The sequence below is a fragment of the Staurois parvus genome, unplaced genomic scaffold (genome assembly GCF_062004578.1).
Source record: "Staurois parvus isolate SC_StPar_1 unplaced genomic scaffold, SC_StPar_1.0 ptg000086l, whole genome shotgun sequence".
Lineage (NCBI taxonomy): Eukaryota > Metazoa > Chordata > Amphibia > Anura > Ranidae > Staurois > Staurois parvus.
Window position 1 is genome coordinate 917,187 of NW_028317882.1, and position 22,915 is coordinate 940,101.

At 42.2% G+C, this 22,915-nt stretch overlaps 1 protein-coding gene across 3 annotated transcripts in view; it reads left to right on the plus strand.

Annotated features, from left to right (window-relative positions):
• The first annotated feature begins 2,735 nt into the window (after window positions 1-2,735).
• Window positions 2,736-22,915, plus strand: part of LOC149468462 (protein regulator of cytokinesis 1-like) — a 74,086-nt gene continuing 53,906 nt past the window's right edge. For all 3 annotated transcript variants that reach the window (XM_089669964.1, XM_089669967.1, XM_089669968.1), the window contains exons 1-4: window positions 2,736-2,985; window positions 9,048-9,180; window positions 21,147-21,269; window positions 21,346-21,579. In XM_089669964.1, the coding sequence (XP_089526090.1) occupies window positions 2,963-2,985; window positions 9,048-9,180; window positions 21,147-21,269; window positions 21,346-21,579 (513 nt within the window). In that variant the 5' untranslated portion in view covers window positions 2,736-2,962. The remainder of the gene's footprint in view (window positions 2,986-9,047; window positions 9,181-21,146; window positions 21,270-21,345; window positions 21,580-22,915) is intronic.

The window sequence follows — 22,915 nt, forward strand, 5'->3', positions numbered from 1 at the left end:
CATCAACGCACATCAGTGAAGGAGAAAAATTACCTGTTTGCAAAATGTTATAATAGAAACAAAGCTCTATTTATGTGAAAAAAATTTCATATGGGTACAGTGTTGCATGACTGACCAACTGTCATTCAAAGTGCGGCAGTGCTGAAAGCTGGAAATTGGCCTGGGCAGGAAGGGGGTATAAGTGCCCGGTAGGCAAGTGGTTAAAACAGTGTTTCTCAACTTTTTTATTTTTTTTTAGTCAAGGCACCATTTAACCACTTGAAAAAATAAAATAACAGCGCAAAACATAGACCTCTACATAAAATCAAAAAAAGTGCAAAAAAATTTTTTTTTTTTTTGTAAAACAAAATACAATTTAAATGGTGCAGTCCATCAAATTCTTATATAAATAGTGAAATCCATCAAAATAAACTAAAGTTCAAAAATATTCAAAAATATATGTGCAAAAAAAGAAAAAAAGGAAAGAAATCTTTTCACATTCTTCTTGTAAAGAAACTTCCACCTTCCACCCGTGAAAACCAATATCAAATGCACTCACCACTCACTCAAGGTCTTGAGAACGCCCTGTGGGAGGGGCGAAACGCGTTGACGCATTTCCGGTTTTATTTTGCATGTCCGACGTCACTTCCGGTGAGTGGAGCGCACGCTGAGTGGTGCGTTCCAGCGGCCATCTTTGTGGGATTTATATATGTGTGGTCTCTGTGGAGCTTCTGCTGGAACCTGGGACTGTGATGTGAGATTCTGTGAGAGGTTACCTTGCATCTACTGTTCATCTGGAGAGAAGCTTGCCTTAATAAATATGCCTTTTTAAAGTGAAATTAATGTGAGTGGCCTTAATCCTTGATTTCACATATGAAATGGTGTCTTACAATATCACACTATTTGAGATTTTTTTCTCCCTGGTCGGATGGTGGAGCCCATGTTGGAGGAGAGGATTCCTATAGAGTGGATACGAAAGAGGGTGTAGGATCCCATAAAATTCCTAAAAGGCGTTTTATTCACCTATATCTGGTGAGTGCATTTGATATTGGTTTTCACGGGTGGAAGGTGGAAGTTTCTTTACAAGAAGAATGTGAAAAGATTTCTTTCCTTTTTTTCTTTTTTTGCACATATATTTTTGAATATTTTTGAACTTTAGTTTATTTTGATGGATTTCACTATTTATATAAGAATTTGATGGACTGCACCATTTAAATTGTATTTTGTTTTACAAAAAAAAAAAATTTTTTTGCACTTTTTTTGATTTTATGTAGAGGTCTATGTTTTGCGCTGTTATTTTATTTTTTCATATATTTGTGTTGTTCACATTGCACAGCAGCAGGATAGTACCTGTAGTAGAGTGTCTCACTAGGCGCAGGAAGATATCTTATAACCATTTAACCACTTGCCTACTGGGCACTTATACCCCTTCCTTACCAGGCCAAGTTTCAGCTTTCAGCGTTGTCGCACTTTGATTGACAATTGTGCGGTCATGCAACATTGTACCCATATGAAATTTTTATCATTTTTTTCTCACAAATAGAGCTTTCTTTTAGTGGTATTTACTTGCCGCTGGGGGTTTTATTTTTTGCCCTATAAACAAAAAAAAGCAAAAAATTTGAAAAAAAAAGGTTTCTTTGTTTCTATTACAAAATTTTGCAAACAGGTAATTTTTCTCCTTTACTGATGTGCGTTGATGAGGCTGCACTGATGGGCACTGATAGGCTGCACTGATAGGCAGCACTGAAGGGCACTGATAGGTGGCACTGATAGGCAGCATTAATGAGGTGGCACGGATAGGCGGCACTGATGGGTGGAACCGATAGGCAGCACTGATGATGGGTATTGATAGTCAGCACTGATAGGCGGCACTGACTGGCGGCACTGCTGAGCACTGACTGGCGCAACTGCTGGGCACTGACTGGCGCAACTGCTGGGCTGCACTGATGGGCACAGGTGGGTGGCACTGATCGGCAGAGTTGGGTGACACAGGTGGGTGGCACTGATGGGCACTGGTGGGCGGCACTGTTGGGCACAGGTGGGTGGAACTGGTGGGTGGCACTGTTGGACACTGATCATCAGTGCCCTGATGATCAGTGCTGATCCCCGCTCTGACAACTGCCAGTTTTCGGCAGTACTTTCCCCACCTTCTGACAGCGTGAGGAAAGTGCAGCCGAGAACCGGCAATTGCATTTCCTGGAGATCAGCGTGTCATTGGACATGGCTGATCATGTGGTAAAAAGCCGCTGTGATTGGCCTTTTACCACATCACGTGATCAGTGGTGTCCGTAGGACACAGCGATCACGGAGATCACCAGGTGCGCCCTCCTAGAACTGGCCGGCCGCAGTGTCGCCGTCATTCGGCTATCTGCGGTCGGCAACTGGTTAAAATTCAGTAGAATCTCAAGGAACACCATTCTAAAATGTAAAAAAATCCATTCTACAGCCATCCACACACACAGTACACCCAGAGGTGATTTATTGCCTAAACATTTGTAATTTCAACCATTTTCTGGGTGAAGTGGTGCATTATCTGACAGAAATGTAGGGTTGCCAATATTTTCGGCCATGTCCGTATATGAGATTTTAGTGCTTGGTTTATACACTTCGTTGTTTGGCACATTCTGTCAGTAAAGAGCCGTCCAGCTCCTGCAGACAAGAGTTCACAATAAACGTTATGAAGTGACTCCGTCTCCTCATAGAGGGAGAGCACTGCGCAGCCGCACCAGCCCCTACTTCCTACACGGACATGTTACGTCCTGTAAGAGTTGTAACGGACACAGCCACTAAGCACATCACGTGAGAGGACTTTCTGTCCCACCCTCACCTCTGATCGTCCAATCAGAAACCTCAGAGCGGCAGCGGAGCGAAGTTTGAAAACTACAGCGAGCTCCGGCTGCAGGCTGAGGTGGCCGTCATTCCGGGTTGTTGGAGGGCGCCGGAGCGGTGAGGCACAGGGGTTCTCAGTATAAAGGACGGCGACATGTCGCGTCATACCAGGAAGAGGTGAGCCCGCCCGCTAACAATGCCCGTAGACGCCGCATACTCTACCTACACGCCATAACAACAGACAGTATGCTAGGAATGTCAGCCCTGCTGCTTGTCTCCCTCAGCCTGTGTGTGCTACACGTGTACCAGCTCCCTGAGCATACCGTGCTTTGTTTCCTTCTAGGTCACCCTAGGAGACACTATGGTACTCCATTGCAGATCATTACACATGGCATTTGGTGCAAGTAATGGAAACCACACAGGAAAAGCAAGCCTGCAGCAGGTTCACACCAATGCAGGGGTGGACTGACAACTCATGGGGCCCCTGTGTCAAAGCTCACCATAAAAAGTCTATAAAAAAGGTAATGGGCATTTCATGGGGCCCCCTACTGACCCCGGGCCCTCGGGTAGTGCTCGAATGGTCAGTCCGCCCCTGCACCAATCCGTTTTTAGTGCCGTTTGCAGAAAGGCACTACAGTCCATATAACCTGGTTTCCTACGGGGCACGTTCACATCTGTGCGTTTTTGGAAAGGGTCAGACTTTTTTTTTTTCTTTAAAGGTAACCAGGTGCATTTTTGGTTCAATAGACGTCAGGCTCAGTTCACACCAATGTGGTGCGGGATTCGCAGCGATTCTTGTGCACTCTCTGCACCGCATCACAACCGCACTCCGTTCGAGCGATCTAATGTGGGTGTCCATGTTGAGATAATGCCCCCAAAAACAGGTCACAAAATGCAGTGTGATTGCCTGATAACGGATCTCATAGGTGTAAACACTCATGCGATACGATTCCAATGCGCAAAAAAAAAAAAAAAAAAGCTGCGTCCTGGTTCACACTGATGTGATGCTGTAAACTCAGGGAATCCTGTGCGTTTCCTGCATTGTGATCGCATGGCATCTGTGCGATCTGCCCCCCAAAAACAGGTCACAAAAGCAGTGTACGCATTACCTGAATCAGATCACATAAGTGTAAACACTCATGATCTGCTGTGGGTGTCAATGTTGAGTTAACACCCCCAAAAACAGGTCACAAATTAGTGTGATTGCTTGAATCGGATTGCATAGGTGTAATTAGTCAAGCGTTCTGATTCCAGTGTGGCAAAAAAAAGATGCCTGCGTCCTGGTTCACATTGATGTGATGCAGTAAATGCAGCTAATTCTGTGCGTTTCCTCGCATTGTGATCGCACGGCGCCTGTGCGATCTGCTGTGGGTGTCAATGTTAACACCCAAAAAACAGGTCACAAAACCCAGTGCCATTTCCTGTATTGGATCGCATAGGTGCAAACACTCAAAAAAATGCCTGCGTTCTGGTTCACACTGATACAATGCAGTGAATCCTGTGTGTTTCCCACATTGTGATCGCACGTTGTCTGTGTGATCTGCTGTGGGTGTCGATGTTAACGACACTCCCAAAAACAGGTCACAAAATGCAGTATGATTGCCTGAATCAGATTGCATAGGTGTAAACACTCATGTGATCCATTTCCAATGTGGCAAGAAAAAGATACCTGTGTCCTGGTTCACACTGATGCGATGTAGGAAACGCAGCGAATCCTGTGCATTTCCCGCATTGTGATCACATGGCGTCTGAGCGATCTGCTGTGGGTGTCAATGTTAAGTTAACACCCCCCAAAAACAGGTCACAAAAACATTGTGATTGCCTGAATCAGTTTGCATAGTTGTAAATACTCACGCGTTCTGATTCCAATGTGGCAAAAAAGAGATGCCTGCATCTTGGTTCACACTGATGCGATGCAGTAAACACAGCAATTCCTGTGCTTTTCCTGCATTGTGATCGCATGGCGTCTGTGCAATCTGCTGTACGTGTCAATGTTAACGACCCCCCAAAAACGGGTCACAAAACGGAGTGCGATTGCCTGAATCAGATCACATAAGTGTAAACACTCATGCAATCCAATTCCAATGTGGCAAAAGAAAGGATGCCTGCATCCTGGTTCACACTGATGCGGGAAATGCTGCAAATTCTGTGCATTTCTCGCACTGCATTGTGATTGCACAGCATCTGTACAAACTGCTGTGGTTGTCAATGTTAAGGTAAAGAAACCCCAAAAACAGGTTGCAAAACGCAGTGCAATTGCCTGAATCGGATCATATAGGTGTAAACACTCATGCAAACCGAGTCCAATGCTCCGAAAAAAAGATGCCTGCATCCTGGTTCACACTGATGGGATGCGGGAAACATAGTGAATCCTATGTGTTTCCTGCATAGCATTGCAATCTCACGGTGTCTGAGCAGTCTGCTGTGGTTGTCACTGTTAAACTGACGATACCCCGAAACAGACTGCAAATCGCAGTGCAATTGCCAGAAATGAGATTGCATGGGTGAACAGGTGTGGAAAAAAAGGGTTGAAACCATTTTGGTGCGGATGCAATGCGATTTGAACCTTACAAGATGTATGGCTCAAATTGCACCACACAGACATCACATGTGATGTGCACAGGAATGCAGTGTGATTCCTGTGCGAATCACATGCAGTGTCCCGCACTGCACAAGTGTGAACCTAGTCTGCACCTTTTTTGTGCAGATGCAGCGTGATTTGAGCCTTAGCCCTGGTTCACACTAATGTAGTACAGCACATCGCATGTGGTTCGCACAGGAAATGCACTGTATTCCTGTGCAAATCACATGCAATGGCTGTGCGGTGCGAGTTGAGCAATACATTTTGTATGGCTCAAATTGCATTGCATCTGCACTAAAAAGGTGCAGGACCCTTTTTTTTTCACACACCTGATTCGCATCGCATGGGTGTTCACACATGCAATGCAAATTCTGGTAATCGCCCTGCGTTTTGTGATTCGGGTTGTCATTAACCCAGGGCGCTCACAGGCTAGGTTCACATTGGTGTGGTATTTACAGCGATTCCTGTATGTTTCCCACACCGCATCACAATTGCAGTGTGTTCTCGCGATTTGCCGCGGGTGTCAATGTTAACGGCACCCCAGAAACAGGTCACAAAATGCAATGTGATTGCCTTAATCAGATTGCATAGGTGTGAACACCCTTGCGATCCGATTCCAATGTGGCCAAAAAAGTGACTGCACTTTTTTTTGTTCAGACGCAGTGCGATTTGAGCCAGAATCTCATATGATTTATACAGGAATATGGTGTGATTTCTGTGGGCATCACATGCAGTTCCCTGCACCGCTTCACTGTGAACTGAAACTTTATGGACACGCGGCAGAAATGCTTGTAATGCGTTTTGCTTTTTTTTTGCCAATAGGAAAGTGACAGTTCTGTTCATGTTTACACTTCCTGCCACTCAAGGACATCAAAGTCACCCATACAAAGTCGCATTGAAGTCATTCTTTCTTATTGAGAAAAAAATTTCCGCAAAACTCATTATTAAAAAAAAATTAAAAAAAAGCATTCTCAACACGCTGGAAAAACAAATCAATTGCAAAACACAGAGGTGTGAATCTATCTTGTGGTAAAATGTATATGCACATCGTGCGAAAGTGTGTGCTGTGTTAAAATTCAGACAGACTGAATTTGAACACAATACACATGAATACGTGTACTCTGGCTATGTGGTTGGCACTACTGCCTTGCAGCACTAAGGTCATCAGTTTGAATCCCAACCACGCCACTACGTGCCTGGAGTTTGCATGTTCTCCATGTGCCTGCATGGGTTTCCTCCCGCACTCCAAAGACATGCTGGTAGGTTAAGGCTGTACTAAACCTATCAATTTAAGTTGAGAAAAAAAAAGTGACATTTTTTGAATGCTATCTATCACATGTTCTCAACCAAACTGTCAAATCTTCAAATGGTTGGTGCCATAACTGATCACATGTGCAGCACCATGGCAGTTGCAACTCAAACAGAGGCTAAGATGGAAGCTTCCCTGGCTTAAAAAGAATAGGAGAGTTTAGTTCTACTTTAACTACTGCCCACCGCATTTTGTCTGCGGCAGGGCAGCTCCATTGTGCTGGATCACGTACATGATTGAGCATTTCCGGGTAGGGGGAACGCACACTTGGTGCCCCGTCTGTGCTGTCATTCGCTACAGCACAGGTCAGTTAGCAGGTCCCGGCCAATGATTTATGGCCAGGACCCGCTGATCAGCTTAGTGAATGAGAGTAGAGTCCTGTGTTTACTAACAACACAGCACTCTGTACACAGACCAGCAATGTGGCAGTTTTTTCTCCCTTCAAAGCAGGCGTGCCCCCATAGCTAGCAGTTTGCTTTGGGGGCACTCATCGGCAGGGTCCTGGAGTGCTGAAAGGGGACCCAAAAGAGGAGGATTAGTGCTGCTGTGTGCAAAACCACTGCACAAAGCAGGTAAGTAGAACGTTTGTTTAAAAAAAAGAAAAAAAAATCAGCCTTTAATATCACTTTAAAGCAGTAGTAAACTCAAAAAAAATTAAAAAGAAAGTTTTCCCCTGCAAGGCAAAGGCATAATGTGCTAGTATGCATCGCATACAGTAAACATTATGAATGACTTGACTTAAAATGAAGCCCTCCAGCAGCACACTGTCACCGCTGCAGAGGCTTCAATCCAGGTTCGCGGGCTGCAGCCACTTGATGGCTGAGCTGCGATGATGTCACTTCCGCGCATGTCCACAGGAGTCTCAGCCGTGTCTTGCAACTCATGCGCCGCTGATGTCACTTTCTGCTGCTTGCTAGAATATCTCCTTAACGGTGCACGTTTAGGAGATATTCATTTTACCTACAGGTAAGATTTATTGTAAGCTTACATGTAGATAAAAATACAAACTGAAAGTTTTCTACCACTTTAACATACAGGCTAGTGTGAATTTAGCCTTAAATATACATTATTCGTATATTTACCCTTCCAGGGACCTGTCACTTCGCATTAGATGACATGAAAACACATTCAGCACGCATACAAGCATACTGCAAAGTGCTTTAAAGTAGAATTAATAGCAAAAAAAACCCCTGTGGACAGGCAGTCTCTTTATTGCAGAAGAGACTTGTAATGGGACAGGCTGTACAGTGTGTGATGATTGTAATAGCTGATCACAGTAATCATGTGATCTGGAACTCCCAATCATTATTATTAGACTCAGAACTCTCGATTTGACGGTGAAAGCTCAGTATCTGTGCTGCGAGTGTGCTCAGCGCAAACACGACGACACATATATGCAACTCCACAGCTGAAGACCCCGTCCATGAGGCTGCATATGCGCGTTGAATGAATGATTTACCGTATTTTGTTACTTTTACATTAAGGGTTAGTTTACCTTAAAAAATGACCTGTGTGTTCTTCAGTTTCTCAGTTTTCTTAAGTATATTAAAAATCATTCCTAAGGTTTTTAAAAAAAAAATGCTTACATTTTCAGGCATACATGTAGGCCATGTGCCACATGCCCCAGCCTGTCCACAAAACCTTTCCAGCAGGCAAACCCCCACCATTTATGCAGGATAGGGAGAGTCGCCTACTCTAGTAGTTTTTCAGATAGGCTGTGGGGAATTGGCAAATGGAGATCCTGAAGAAGCAGTGGCACATCTAGTTGCTAATTTCCTCCAGGATCCATTCAGATGCAGTCACTATCTGGGCATTCAGACAGCTGCAGGTCCTGCAGCTACCTGAATACAGTAACCATCAGGAGATTCCTCCATGTGTGCTGTTTAGCATGTATGATGGAATCTGTTAGATTACAAATCTTTATGTCTATCATTACATTAGTCTTTAATTAGAAATATTTAAACTCCAAAGCCTGGTACACATAGGCCTGAATATTGGCTGATTTCGGCCAGTTCAACAGAAACTGTCTGACATTCGTCCTGTGTGTACATTCAGTCTGTATGTACAACAGTCCTCCTGTCAGAACACAATAGCTCAGCAGGGAGATTGCTGTACTAACTGCAATATTAGTGCTTCCTTTTTTTTTTCTTCTGTTCTGCCCGCTGAGTTGAAAGATAAAAAAAACTCGTGTGTACCAGGCTTTAGTCTGAACTTGTTTTGTAGCAATTAAGTAGTTTTGTTTTTTGCTGTATTTGATTCTGTACCACAATAATTATACATGTTTTATTACTAATGGTGGTCTGCTTTGATATATTCCTACAAATAAAGTACTTTCTCCCTCTGATTTAGCGAGGTCTTGGCTACGTCTGTCATCACCAGTGCAAACCATGCACTTGCAAGACTTATGGATATCTGGGATGGGCTTGGTATCAAAGAGGAAATGCGACTGCGGAGAATTGAAGAAGTGAGAAAACACATTGAGGTAATGAGGGACACAGTATATATAACTCTTTAAATTGTACATTACGGGGCACAGGATGACTAATCATGTACATTGGGTTATGCTGCTACTTTCAGGAGATTGAACACTGGCAAAACAAAATCTGTAAGGACAGCCAAGCATAACCTCTCCCACTTCCAGAATATCTTGGTTTTTGCATTTTTTTTTTCTTTTATAGAGGAAGGACATCTTCTTTCTGCTCTGAGAGAAGCAAACCATTTTCTATTTTTCACATTTTTTCAAACTATTTTTCTACTAGCAAGTTTCCTCAGTTACTGCAGGTCCACTTGGGCTAATTTTTGCTGCTTCCTGATCAGCTAGTCCTCAAATTCGCCTTGGGCCATAATTGGACCCTGCCTGAAAGGAGGAGGACTAGCCTGTAATGTGACCCCCCCCCTGGGTTCTTAGCCCTAGGAGCTCACCTAGGCCTATGGAGTGCAACATTTTGAGTTAGCCACAGGGTGCTCTACAGGTACAGGGATGCGGTCCACCATCTGGGGAAGACCTGTTATTGCTGATTTGGGAGGCGATTTCTGTTGTGGTATTTGCAGGCTTTTTAGAAGATGATGGGTGCTTTTGTCCCTCCTGACTGCACCCATGCAGTGAGTTGATACTGGATTTGTGGGCGCAAATTTCTTACTGTCACAGGCTGTCACTGGACCCAGAGTGATGGGTGCTTTGGAACTAACACCCAGTCTCCATTTTGACAATGAAGAAAAAGGGTTGATCCCTCGAAACGAGTTAGCCAGCAGGGTTCCTGGTCAGAGTCTTCCCTAGCATGGGAGCATGTTGAGCTGGAGATACCACCTCACTACGGGCCATTAGCTTGATATGCTGTTATTTCCATATTGTGTTTGAGTACCTTTTTTATGTTGAATTGTAATTAATATTTGGGATAATGCACAAGGCCGATGCGCCCTCTTGTGTTTGTGTTTTTTGCAATTGACAGCTACGAAAACCCCAGTCCTCTGAGAGCAGAAATGTCTGAAATATCCCTGTCTTGTGTGGAAAAGCTATCACCCATAAAGAACTAGCACTAGACCATCACATTCATGCGCAGGAGGTGTTGCATTGCGATATAGTCAATTTTGGCTGAGGCTATGTGACGCATATTATAGTGCATGACAGACTCTTCCCGTGTCTGCACAAGCCCTAGCCGTCCTGCCCAACTGCACATGTGCACTACTTCTGTGTTGCACGCGCTTCCTAGCTGCCATTCTGCTCTCCCAAAGCAACACCACTAAACATGTGGCCTTTTCCTCCCAGGCTCCATACTGACATATAGTAACATAATCACTATTTCTCTTGTCTGTGAGTACCCCTACACTGTACTCATTAAAGATCTGATTATGGGGAAGGAAGCCCTTCAGGCCCTTGCTTCTCTGACCGCTCCAGGGTGGCTCAGGTGGGCCTGACAAGGACAACCTGGACATTTATCCTCTGCTGGAGTCCATACCTTCTTTCCTTCCTCAGGGTTTTCCAGGGAGGAAGTTTCAGCACCTATGTTGGATTTCTTTTATTGCAGGTCTCCTCTATAACACCTGACTCAGAAAGCAGGAAATGCAAGCATAATGTTACACTCTTGTTCTCTGAGTATCCCTGAATTTTCCCGAAGCTGCAGTTGCTTCCACCCAGTTAGCCAAGGGTGTGAAGAGTGTTTTTAGTTTGTTTTATTGAGGACCTGGTACACGAGAAGTCAGTCTACAGACATTGCTCCAAACCATTAGGTCACAATCTCAGTCCTTACTGGTGTAGTCTGTGCATGTTTAGATTTGAAGCTGCTTGTGTCAGTTATACCTAAGAGCCCTCAACCTGGTTATAGTTTTCCAGCGCATTCACTATTGCATCCAGGCCTGTACAGCAATTGGTCTAATCTGGAAAAGGTCTTTTGCTCCTCTGAAATTTTTGCTTGCAAATTTCTTTTATGTAAGACGGGTTCTTACATAAAGCATTGATCCAGTGATGTGCAGGAGAGCAGCGGCTCTCTCCTCTTTCTCCCTCCACACAGGGCAGGTTGTTAGTAGTGGGAGCCATTGTCAATACAATCCTATGACGAGGGAGCAGGGAGTGGTTCCGAGTCTCGCTGTCTGAGTCTATGGACACAGACAGCGGGGCTCGGAAGCGAGCCTGCACAAGTGTCCCATAGGAAGCACTTGCTAAAGAGTAGGAGCCAGGAGTGCCTGCAGAGGACACGAGAAGAGAAAGATCGGGGCTGCTCTGTGCACAACCAATGCACAGAGATAGTAAGTATAGCATGTTATTAAAAAAAATAAATTGCCTTTCTAGAATCACTTTAACCACTTCCAGACCGGACACTTTTACCCCCTTCCTGTCCAGGGCAATTTTCACCTTTCAGCGCTATCACACTTTGAATGACAATTGCGCGGTCATGCAACACTGTACCCATATGCATTTTTTACCATTTTTTTGAGACAGATAAAGCTTTATTTTGGTGGTATTTATTCACTGCTGGGATTTTTATTTTTTTTTTGCTATGTAAATGAAAAAGTCCAAAAATTTTGAAAAAAGTGTTTTTCTTATAAAATTTTGCAAATAAATAATATTTCATCATAAATCTTGGCCAAAATGTATTCCGTTATCTATTTAGTAAAAAAAAAATACGCCAAATTAGTTTATAACCAAAAATTATAATTTTTAAACATTTTATTTTACTTTTTTTTTTTTTTTTTTTTTTTTACATACTGTCACCCTAGCAGTATAGTGTCACCATGGTGACACTGTACTACTTGTGGGGGGTGATGAAGATTTTTTTTTTTTTTTACAGTGATTGCTTTTACACCCATATAGGATGTAAAAGCAATCATTTCTCTTTCTCTCTGTCTGCATTCTTGCAGCCATTGAGAAATACTGTGTGAGCTGTGATTGGTCAGACCTTGTCACATGGTACAAGGCTGTTGTGAATAGCCTTGTACCATGTGACCTCTGTGATCATTCACAGATTTCACACGTAGTAAGCAATGATGTCACAAGTGACATCTTGCTTACTACTTTGCATGTGATCACTGATTGGCCAATCAGTGATCACATGATCGGGACCTTGTACAGAGGCCCCATCCGACGATCGGTGTTTCACTGTGTCCGGAGGACACAGCGGGCACCGGATCGCGGTGCTGCGTGCACCCAGGGAGCGCGCACAACTAGAAATAGCGGGTGCCGTTTATGAACGGCAACCCGCCCCTGGAGTGCCACCGTCCTGCCGTTTAAAAACAGTAGGCAGACAAGTGGTTAAACAAGTGGTCTATTCCCATTATGATCCCAGCCATTTACTGTCCTAACAAGTCTCTGATTATCCTATCCTTATTGAGGATATCCTTATGTTTAATGACCCGGTGGATGAAAGGCTAGAAGTCTTTCTAAAGGCTTACTCTGCCTAAATGTCCTACCCTGTAACCTTCCTGTTGCAATCATGTCTGTGTAAAATTTACATATAAATTGAATGCAATGATTTGCAAATCTCAAACTCTTATTATATTCACAATAGAAAATAGAAAACATATCAAATGTTTAAATTGAGAAAATGTACCATTTTAAGAAAAATGGTCATTTTGAAATTGATGGCAACAACACAAAAAAGTTAGGAAAGGGCAACAAAAAGCTAGAAAAGTACAACCCCAGTTCCAAAAAAAGTTGGGACAGGGCCATGTTTACCATGGTGTAGCATCTCCTTTTTTTTTTTCTATCAATACTGTAAATGTCTGGGAACTGAGTAGACCAATTGCAAATGTTTTGGGAGAAGAATGTTGTCCCATTCTTGCCTGACCATATGCTCCTCTAAAACCTGGATATAATTCAACATTCTGGTGGTGTTGAAAGAGACCTGTAGTCTCTGGATCATCCCATATACCTGACCAGTAGGACCAGGCTCACCCTATGCTGTTACACAGTTAATATTTATGTTAATGTACATGAGAATTCATATAGTTTATTCTTTGTACCATTTCTTATGGACATTTCTATAGTTAGTTATGCTGCCATCCAGTGGCCTTATTTGGTAATGCATTTGTTTTATATTACCTCCCTGAGATCTATGACACAATTCCTTTGTATATGAAGCTCCTCCCTTCTTCTTGAGTACATCACTTCCTGTGTCATGGAGGCAGCTAACAGTCCACATGTAACAGGGACACATGTATTCTACATAGTACGCTACAGAAAGTATCATCTTTTGACCGCATAATACTGGAAACCATTCATTCTGCTGTATCCTGTTTCACATGTACAGAATAAAGCAACTTCTGGATGAACACAGTATTGGTGAGTTCAGCTATCTGATAAGGATTGTCCACAGTGATTATATCTGCTTATACAGGCTAGGCAGAGAGGTCTCACAAGGGATAAATTGCTATCACAACAATCTGAGTCAGAATACACCCTGTTGTGGTGGGTTACAGGTTCTGTGCAGAAATAGGGGTAGTCCTTTTTGCCAAATGGTTTGGAAGGTGCTTACAATGGATACCAGGCTATGGGGCTGGGGGGGACTTGTACATTCCCTCTTGGGTTGTTGGAGGAAACTTGCCTTCTGATCAGTATTTTGGACCTGGATTTAGTGGGCCAGTGCCACTTCATCACACCAGGGGGCCACAAACCAGTAGAATTTCTTTTGAAAACAAAATTTCAGAAGATTTGTACAATTTTGTAATAGATAATGGGGTCAAATTGATTTCCTTTTTAAAACAATCTATAGTTCCATGGTATTTTTAAGGCAAATTCACCAAACAAAATTGAATTAAAAACCTTTAATTTATTTCAACATATATCATAAAAATGGTTTTGACATAAAATATTGGCTGAGATAATATTGTACATTCTTCAGATATCTCATATCTGCATAATTTTTTTTATTAATAAAGAATGGATGGGGATTTGCCATGCTGTTTGCTGCATATATGCTTAAAAAAAAAAAAAAAAAAAAAAAAATATATATATATATATATATATATATATATATATATATACAGTGGGGATCGAAAGTTTGGGCACCCCAGCTAAAAATTTGTATTAATGTGCATAAAGAAGCCAAGGAAAGATGGAATAATCTCCAAAAGGCATCAAATTACAGATTAGACATTCTTATAATATGTCAACAAAAGTTAGATTTTATTTCCATCATTTACACTTTCAAAATAACAGAAACCAAAAAAATGGCGTCTGCAAAAGTTTGGGCACCCTGCAGAATTTATAGCATGCACTGCCCCCTTTGCCAAGCTGAGACCTGCCAGTGTCATGGATTGTTCTCAATCATCGTCTGGGAAGACCAGGTGATGTCAATCTCAAAGGTTTTAAATGCCCAGACTCATCTGACCTTGCCCCAACAATCGGCGCCATGGGTTCTTCTAAGCAGTTGTCTAGAAAACTGAAACTGAAAATAGTTGACGCTCACAAAGCTGGAGAAGGCTATAAGAAGATAGCAAAGCGTTTTCAGATGTCAATATCCTCTGTTCGGAATGTAATTAAGAAATGGCAGTCATCAGGAACAGTGGAAGTTAAAGCAACATCTGGAAGACCAAGAAAAATATCAGACAGAACAGCTTGCAGGATTGTGAGAAAAACAATTCAAAACCCACGTTTGACTGCACGAGACCTCCAGAAAGATCTGGCAGACACTGGAGTTGTGGTACACTATTCCACTATAAAGAGATACTTGTACAAATATGGTCTTCATGGAAGAGTCATCAGAAGAAAACCTCTTCTACGTCCTCACCACAAAAATCATCGTTTGAACTTTGCAAATAAACATATAGACAAGCCTGATGCATTTTGGAAACACGTTCTGTGGACCGATGAGGTTAAAATTGAACTTTTTGGCCGGAATGAGCAAAGATACGTTTGGAGAAGAAGGGGCACAGAATTTAATGAAAAGAACCTCTGTCCAACTGTTAAGCATGGGGTTGGATCAATCATGCTTTGGGGTTGTGTTGCAGCCAGTGGCACAGGGAACATCTCACGAGTAGAAGGAAAAAAGGATTCAATAAAATTTCAGCAAATTTTGGATGGTAACTTGATGCCATCTGTGAAAAAGCTGAAGTTAAAGAGAGGATGGCTTCTACAAATGGATAATGATCCTAAACACACCTCGAAATCCTCGGGGGATTACATCAAGAGGCGTAAACTGAAGGTTTTACCATGGCCTTCACAATCTCCTGACCTCAACATAATTGAAAATCTATGGATAGACCTTAAAAGAGCAGTGCGTGACAGACAGCCCAGAAATCTCAAAGAACTGGAAGACTTTTGTAAGGAAGAATGGGCAAAGATACCTCAAACAAGAACTGAAAGACTCTTGGCTGGCTACAAAAAGCGTTTACAAGCTGTGATACTTGCCAAAGGGGGCAGTACAAGATATTAACTCTGCAGGGTGCCCAAACTTTTGCAGACGCCATTTTTTTGTTTTCTGTTATTTTGAAAGTGTAAATGATGGAAATAAAATCTAACTTTCGTTGACATATTATAAGAATGTCTAATTTGTAATTTGATGCCTTTTGGAGATTTTTCCATCTTTCCTTGGCTTCTTTATGCCATTAATACAAATTTTTAGCTGGGGTGCCCAAACTTTCGATCCCCACTGTATGTACCCTGACCATTAGGCAAGAAGCTTAAAAAAAATAGATAAAATGAATTCAGAAAAAAGGGTATTGGAAACTGGATGGAAAAGTATACTTTCTTTGCAGCTCTGCTAAGAATTTGTTGTGTTAAATTTCCTTAGTTGACCTTTTAAGCACTGCTTCTGCTTGACTGTGTTTAAAAGATTTCCACATAAGTTAATGGAACTGGCACACAGATTAGTTTGCCTGCAGTAATGTAGGAGATATACTGTATGTATTGCAGGAGATTACTAAAGCAACTTAAAATCTTATATGCAGAATGGATAATTTTTGTCAATGTGATTCTTTAATTTCCTTTACCCCGACTATAGTTACTATTTGGATGTATTCGTTATATATGTTTCCACCTAAAAGAAGAGGGCTTAATGACTGTTATAAACATGGACCACTCTGATTAAAAATATTTTAATGTTCGTACCAACATCCCTATTCAGTTAGTATATACCCTTTGAGGTGATTGTATGGGACTTTTGAGGTGCCAAATATTTGTCTAGGTACATCTATAATGTTGAATATATTTTTCCATGTTTCAGTTTAAATTACAAATGTCATTTTTAAAAACTTGCATCGAACAGCCATTACGTTATAACCACCCATTTAATATTCAGTAGTTTCCCATTTTTGCTGCGAAAATGGTCCAGACACATTGAGGCACAGGCACCATTAGATCTCTGAAGGTATGTTGTGGTATATGGAACCAAGCTGTCAGTACCAGATCCTTTAAGTCCTATAAGTTGTGATGTGGGGCCTCCATGCTCTATTGGATTGAGGTCAGGAGAAATTGGAGGCCAACTCAACACCTCAACCTTGTTGTAGTGTTCCTCAAACCAATCTTGAGCCATTTTTGCAGTGTGGCAGGGCGCATTATCCTGATGAAAGAGGTCACTGCCATCAGGGAATACAGTTTCCATGAGGGGGTGTACTTAGTAACAATGTTTAAGTAGGTGGTATCAAAGTGGTATCAAAGTAACCTCCACATGAATGGCAAGACTAAGGTTTCCCAGCAGGACATTGCCCACAGCATCACATTGCCTCTGCCAGCTTGCTTCCTTCCCATACTGTATTCTGATGTCATGTCTTTCCCAGGTAAGTTTTCACCCGGCTAGCCAAATGATGTAAAAGAAAACGTGATTGAAACCGTAAGCTTATATGCGGACCCTTCCCTCAGTGCTGCTCTTGACCTATATAGACCAATTTAGGCAATTTTCCTGACTCAAAATAAACTGGGCCAAATCCCAGATTCTCCCTTTTTGGGTTTTAAAGTCCCCACAGCAGAACAGGCCAATTTCCCTCTTCTTAGAATCAGCTCCATTAAATATCTTTGTGTCATGGTTACTTGTTCAGGAGAGGACTACCTTCTGCTCAACCTGGAACCTCTTTACCCAATATTGAAACCCAAATTGCAGGCATGGGCTCTACTTTTCTGGGTCAGCTTGATTAAAATGGTGCTCCTACCCAAAATTCTTTATATCCTATGGCATGCTCCAGTATATCTACCATTGCTCACCTTTAAATCCCTGGACTCCCTGTTTAATACCTTTTTGTATGGTGCAATGCTCATCATAAAATTGTTAAACTTTCAAGAATTCCACTCATTTAGGGGGCACAGCCCTCCCCGGATTTTATTCTATTTGGCTACCTAATTATCCCATTTCTTTCACTTAAAGGTGTCAAAGACCGGTATCTTGCCATAGTATGCTCCTTCTCATTCTCCTGGGTTACTCACCCTTTTCAACTCCTTTTAAAAGACATGCAAGATCCCTTAATTATGGGAGGTCGAAAGGGGTTACTGTACCACCACTGGAAAATCTGAGAGTTGGCCAAATGTAGGCTGCATACCCCTGTCATTCATGCTCGTACTCCATTGTGGGATAATCCACGCCTCCCCGAATTGCTCATCATCCCTGACATTCAATTGTGGGTCTCTAGAAGAATCTTCTGTTTCCCAGCTATTCTCCAGTGCAGGCATCAAATCAAATCAGAATTTCAGCTTCCCAATTTTATGCTCTTCTGCTGCCTCCAACACGCACTGCTCACCGAGTTCAGCGACCCCATCCTGATTTCGGACTTTCTGCATCCCCTGACTGTGATGTTAGGTTCGCAGTCTAAAAAGCTATGTCCACTTTCTAGAATGGTCTCCTACCAACTGCCACAAAGCTGGCCTATCAACTTAAATCCTGATGGGAGGCAAATGTGGGGGAGTTGGAGGACGAAGCCTGGGAAGAGGTGCTAGACTCAAGGCAGTCTCAGCGAACTTGTCAGTGCCTTACTCGTACATACTTCATAGAACCTACCTGACACCTATTCGTTTATCTATATACCGGCCACAATATAGTCCGCTTTGTCCTAGATGTGGGGCTGCCAATTGCACCTTTTACCGTCTCCTTTGGTCCTGCTCTGTTATCCGGGGTGCTGGTTTCAGGTTTTTACATGATAAAATGGGCTCCCCTCTTACCCTATGCACTAAGCAGTGTTTACCGGGCTTCTTTCCTGACTTGGCGAGCGATACATTTCTTAGTATTTTCCTGCAAGAACACTACCCTATAAGAAAGTTATTTACGCACATAGAGGATGTTCCGCTAAATATAATAAAATATGGGATAAATAGCTAGATTCCACTTCAACCTGTGATGAGGATGATGAGGACTTATGATGCTGTTGTTATCCTCAGATGTTAATTTATTGTTCCCATCTGCCTTAAATAATTTTTATGATGTGCATGGTTCAAACCTGGGTCTGCTGTTTACCCTTTTGGTATCCAGAATTATGACACTCCCCGTGACTTCAGATTGTATATGATGTACCTCCTATTTCCAACTATACCGACTCACTTTGCAATATACATTTTTGTTATTCCCAGTTCACTTGATTATGCAGCATGGTCTATTCCACAACTTTATTCATGGAATGTGTCATCATGATGTTCTTGACCTTGTATGATGTATAATGCTGCATTATGTGTTTCTTTATTAAAAGGAGTCATCAGACCAGGCCACCTTCTTCCATTGTTCCATAGTCCAGTTCTGATGTTCATGCGCACACTGTAGGTACTTTTGGTTATGGACAGCTGTGATCAGCTTGGGCACCCTGACTGGTCTGCCGCTATGCAGCCCCATACACAACAAGCTGTGATGCCTTTTTCTTTTTTTTTTCTGCTTTCAACACATCTTCAGGGACAACATCTTTACTTGCTACCAAATATCTCCACCAACTTTCAGATGTCATTTTAATGCGATAATCAGTTTTGTTAATTTAACTGGTTAGTTATGGTTGATCAGCATACTTCCCTGACTATGTGTCAACACCATATTTGGAGTATCTACAAATCATTTCCATACATTTTCCTGGACACTACCTTAATATACAATCATATCACAATAATATGTGGTTAACTTTCTGACTTCTTAATTTACATGTTTTGTTAAACTGATTTCAACTTCCACAGGCGTGTATGGTTGATGACCAATAAAATCAATATAGCCTGGCCTGTTTGCAACTAGGCAATTGTGGACACCATCTGGACAAAGAGGGGAGACCAGGGCGAGCCATAGAGAGAGCAACACCTGCTTCCCTGAAATCTTGGTTGTATATAACAATTAGAGCTGATTCACACATGTGGGTTGAAACTCAAGTTTCACAGCTAATTGATACAGTAGTTGTTCACGTCAGGTTTACATCAGATTCAGGACAGGATTAGGTCAGGATTTTATCTTGTTCACACATATGCGGTATAGAAACGGTTCCCATAGAAGTCAATAGCCTGTAATCCGCACCTGATCTGGACCACACTGTTCAGAAATTGTACATGACTCTTTTTTTTTTAAAACGCACTGAATCCGCTCCACCAGTGCACTGGACATATGTGAACAGGCACCATAGGAAACAATGTTTTTTCAGATATGTGGATTGGATGCGGTTCAAACCACATCCAATCCACATATATGTGAACCAGCACTTAAGCGTCTAATAAAAATAGATTTTAGAAAGCTGTCCCACATATTTATCAACTGGGTTGACATCCTCCAGGATAATCCCCTCTCCTATTAAATGTGGAGCAGATTAGAGAAGTGAAGCCTCTGGTTAGTGTCTGCCCTGCTACTCTGGATCCTCCACCCACTGCTGACAGTGAAAGTTACACTTTTGCCTGCTCCACTGTTGTCAGGTTTGTGTGTGGGGTTTTGGAGCAGTGGGCAAAGCAAGGCAACTGCCAATTGGTGTAGCAGGGTAGGGACAAGCAGGAAATATCCTGCTCAGTGCTCTGGTGGGTACCTAGTTTAGGTCCTAGTTTAGGTAGTGATGATGGCACACTGCCTGCATAAAACTCTTAGAGATTGAGATGTCAACCACATATAGGCAGACTGCTGGGATGACTGTTTGCAGAATGTGCCTTACTGCTGCAATTTTCAGCCCCGCTTTTATATCTCATTACAATCTTAAACAGATACAATAAAAATGGACCCCAGATCACATTTATTTGCCCCGAGTTTAGCTTTTAATTAAACCATACTAAAATAATCCAGAGACATTTCTCAGAAATGCCCTTTTTCTACTAAAACTGGTGCACTCAGAATCTGGCACATTGTGCCACAAAAAAGTTGACCGATGGCAAAGGACTAGACACTTGTGCTGCCTCTGGTTTACCTGCGGCTGGTATTTTCCCCATCAACAAATGCAAAGCCTTAAATGCTTAAGAGTGGACCCCAGAGGTGGCATTGGTCTAGAGTCCCATCCTGGTTAATATGGACCTGCCGTGCCTTCCTGCCTACTCAAGACTGGGGAAGTCTGGATACACTGAAATCAAAAAACAAAACAGTGGGCACACCAGATGGGTGCATTATCCATAAAACATTTGAAGGTTCAGTAGCGACTGCCAAATCTGAGACTAGCAATAACATTTGTAAACGTTCATTATAACCTAGCACGTCTTAATGTTTCCTGCTAATACAGTATGAGGTCCTAACTAAAGTTCACAATTGCAAAGTTCAGATCTTTGCTGGGAATGTATGCAAAATTGCTTGCATTCCCAACATGCACAGGAACTTACTGCAGTTTACCAGATGCACGTTGATGCCATTAAATGTTAATGGCATCCCCAAGCATCTGCAAATGTGCTCATTTTCATCCCGCCAAACCACATGGTGCCCCAGCTATGTGGGGTTCCATGTGGTGCCTTTTTTGGAAAAGTCAGGGACTACTTTTCCATATTTCTCATGTGTAGGGCAGCCCATTCTTTGCAATGGGTGTGAACCAAGCTTAATAATGGTGAGAAATGTATCCTTTTATATGCCTTTTTAGTGTAAAGATTTTTTTTTTCTTTTCCTTTAGGCATTGTTTAATCGCATGATCACAGAAGAAATGGAAATGAAAGATAGGATTGAAAAAAGTATTCAACTGTGCAGAAAGGAAATAAAGACACTATGCTATGAGTTATCATTAGAGGAGTACAAGGTGAGAAATCCGTATTTGACACTCTTTGCTCACCTATTAAGCTTCCTTGTTACATTAATTTTTGGTCATTTTTCAGATGGATGAAAGTTTGACTATTCTTCAGATAGAGAGAGATCTAAGAGTGAGATTAGAGCTTCTTATGAAACACAAGAATGAACGTCTTGAGGAACTGAAGCTCCTACAAAAAGACGACCAGGAATTATGTTCTGATCTTTGTGTTACTCCATATTATATACCATCAGGGAGCATACCAAGTCACAAACAGCTAGAAGAGCTCAAAGAGCACATCAAGGTTCAGTCTGAAGAAAAGGTAAAATGACATAAATCATTCATGCTTACATATGAATGTGTAGCTTCAAAACTCTATCTATATATAAATCTTAAGTTCAAGAAAAATGGTGCTCACTACTGGGTGGGTGCTAAAATACTACAGATGGGTCTGCATACCTACCTTAAATACAGCTGAAGTTCCTTCTTACCACCTCTGCTCCCTCAGATGGCTTTCAATTTATTCCTAAGGAGGATTATGATTGGAAAGTTATGATTACCATGTGTACACTAAAGCCGCCTAAGATCATAATGGCATCCTGATAAAATTAGTAGTTGGCATGTTTTTTTTTGTTCTCTTATTTTCTAGCAACACCTCTATATTAGATCACCTTAGTGTCTTCTAATCATATGCCAGTACTGATGGTACCAGAAGTTTACTTTGGTTAAATCTATCTATTCAAGCATGTAGTCTTAAAGCGGAGCTCCAGCCAAAAGGGGAAATTCCGCTTTAAGCCTTTGTCCCCTGCTCCCCATTAAGGATTGGCACCTTTGGGGAGCAGGTACCCGAATTTGACAGGTACCCACTTCCGCTGCCATCGCCTAGGCGATCGGAAGCAGAAATTGCCCTCCCCTCTTCTGGGACATGTGACAAGTCCCAGAAGACTACGGGGCCATTCACAATGCGCAGCGCTTCTCGCGCATGCACAGTGGGCACCCGGCTGTGAAGCTGCAAGCTGTCACAGCCAGGTGCCCACACTGAAGATGCTGGTGCCAGGGAGAGAAGGCGGCCGGTGAAACCAGCGGTGGTGAGGACACCGCTGGACCAAGGGACAGGTAAGTGGCTGTATTTTAGGTCAGCAGCTACAGTTTTTGTAGCTGCTGACTTTTAGTTTTTTTTTTTTTCAGTTGGAACTCAGAAAAGTATCTTTTATTGCTCTTGGCCTCCTCCAACTCCCAACTTTCTGTTCGTGTCTACATTTGTTTTCTGTATGTGGAACGTAGCCATCCTCTCTTGCTCTGTCTTAAGATGGACTGCGGACTATGGAATTTGCAGTGACTGCAACTGATATGCACGGTTTGTTCCAAACAGAAGTGACAGGGGTGGGGGGGGGCGAAGAGGTTTGGGACCTCTCAGAGGATATTGCAAGGAGACTGAAAAACACAGTAAGGAATTATTCCACAAAAATACATTACAGATCCAGTAGGTAGTGGATCTGTATGGATTTAATTTGGGGGTTAAGGATATCGTGTCACTATAAATATTGAGAATATGTTTGTCATGTATCAGCCTATGAATTGTATGAACTTTTTGTTCTGTGTAATTTTATGTATCAATGAAATATGATATACAGGACAAGTTTATCTTTTTACTGTAG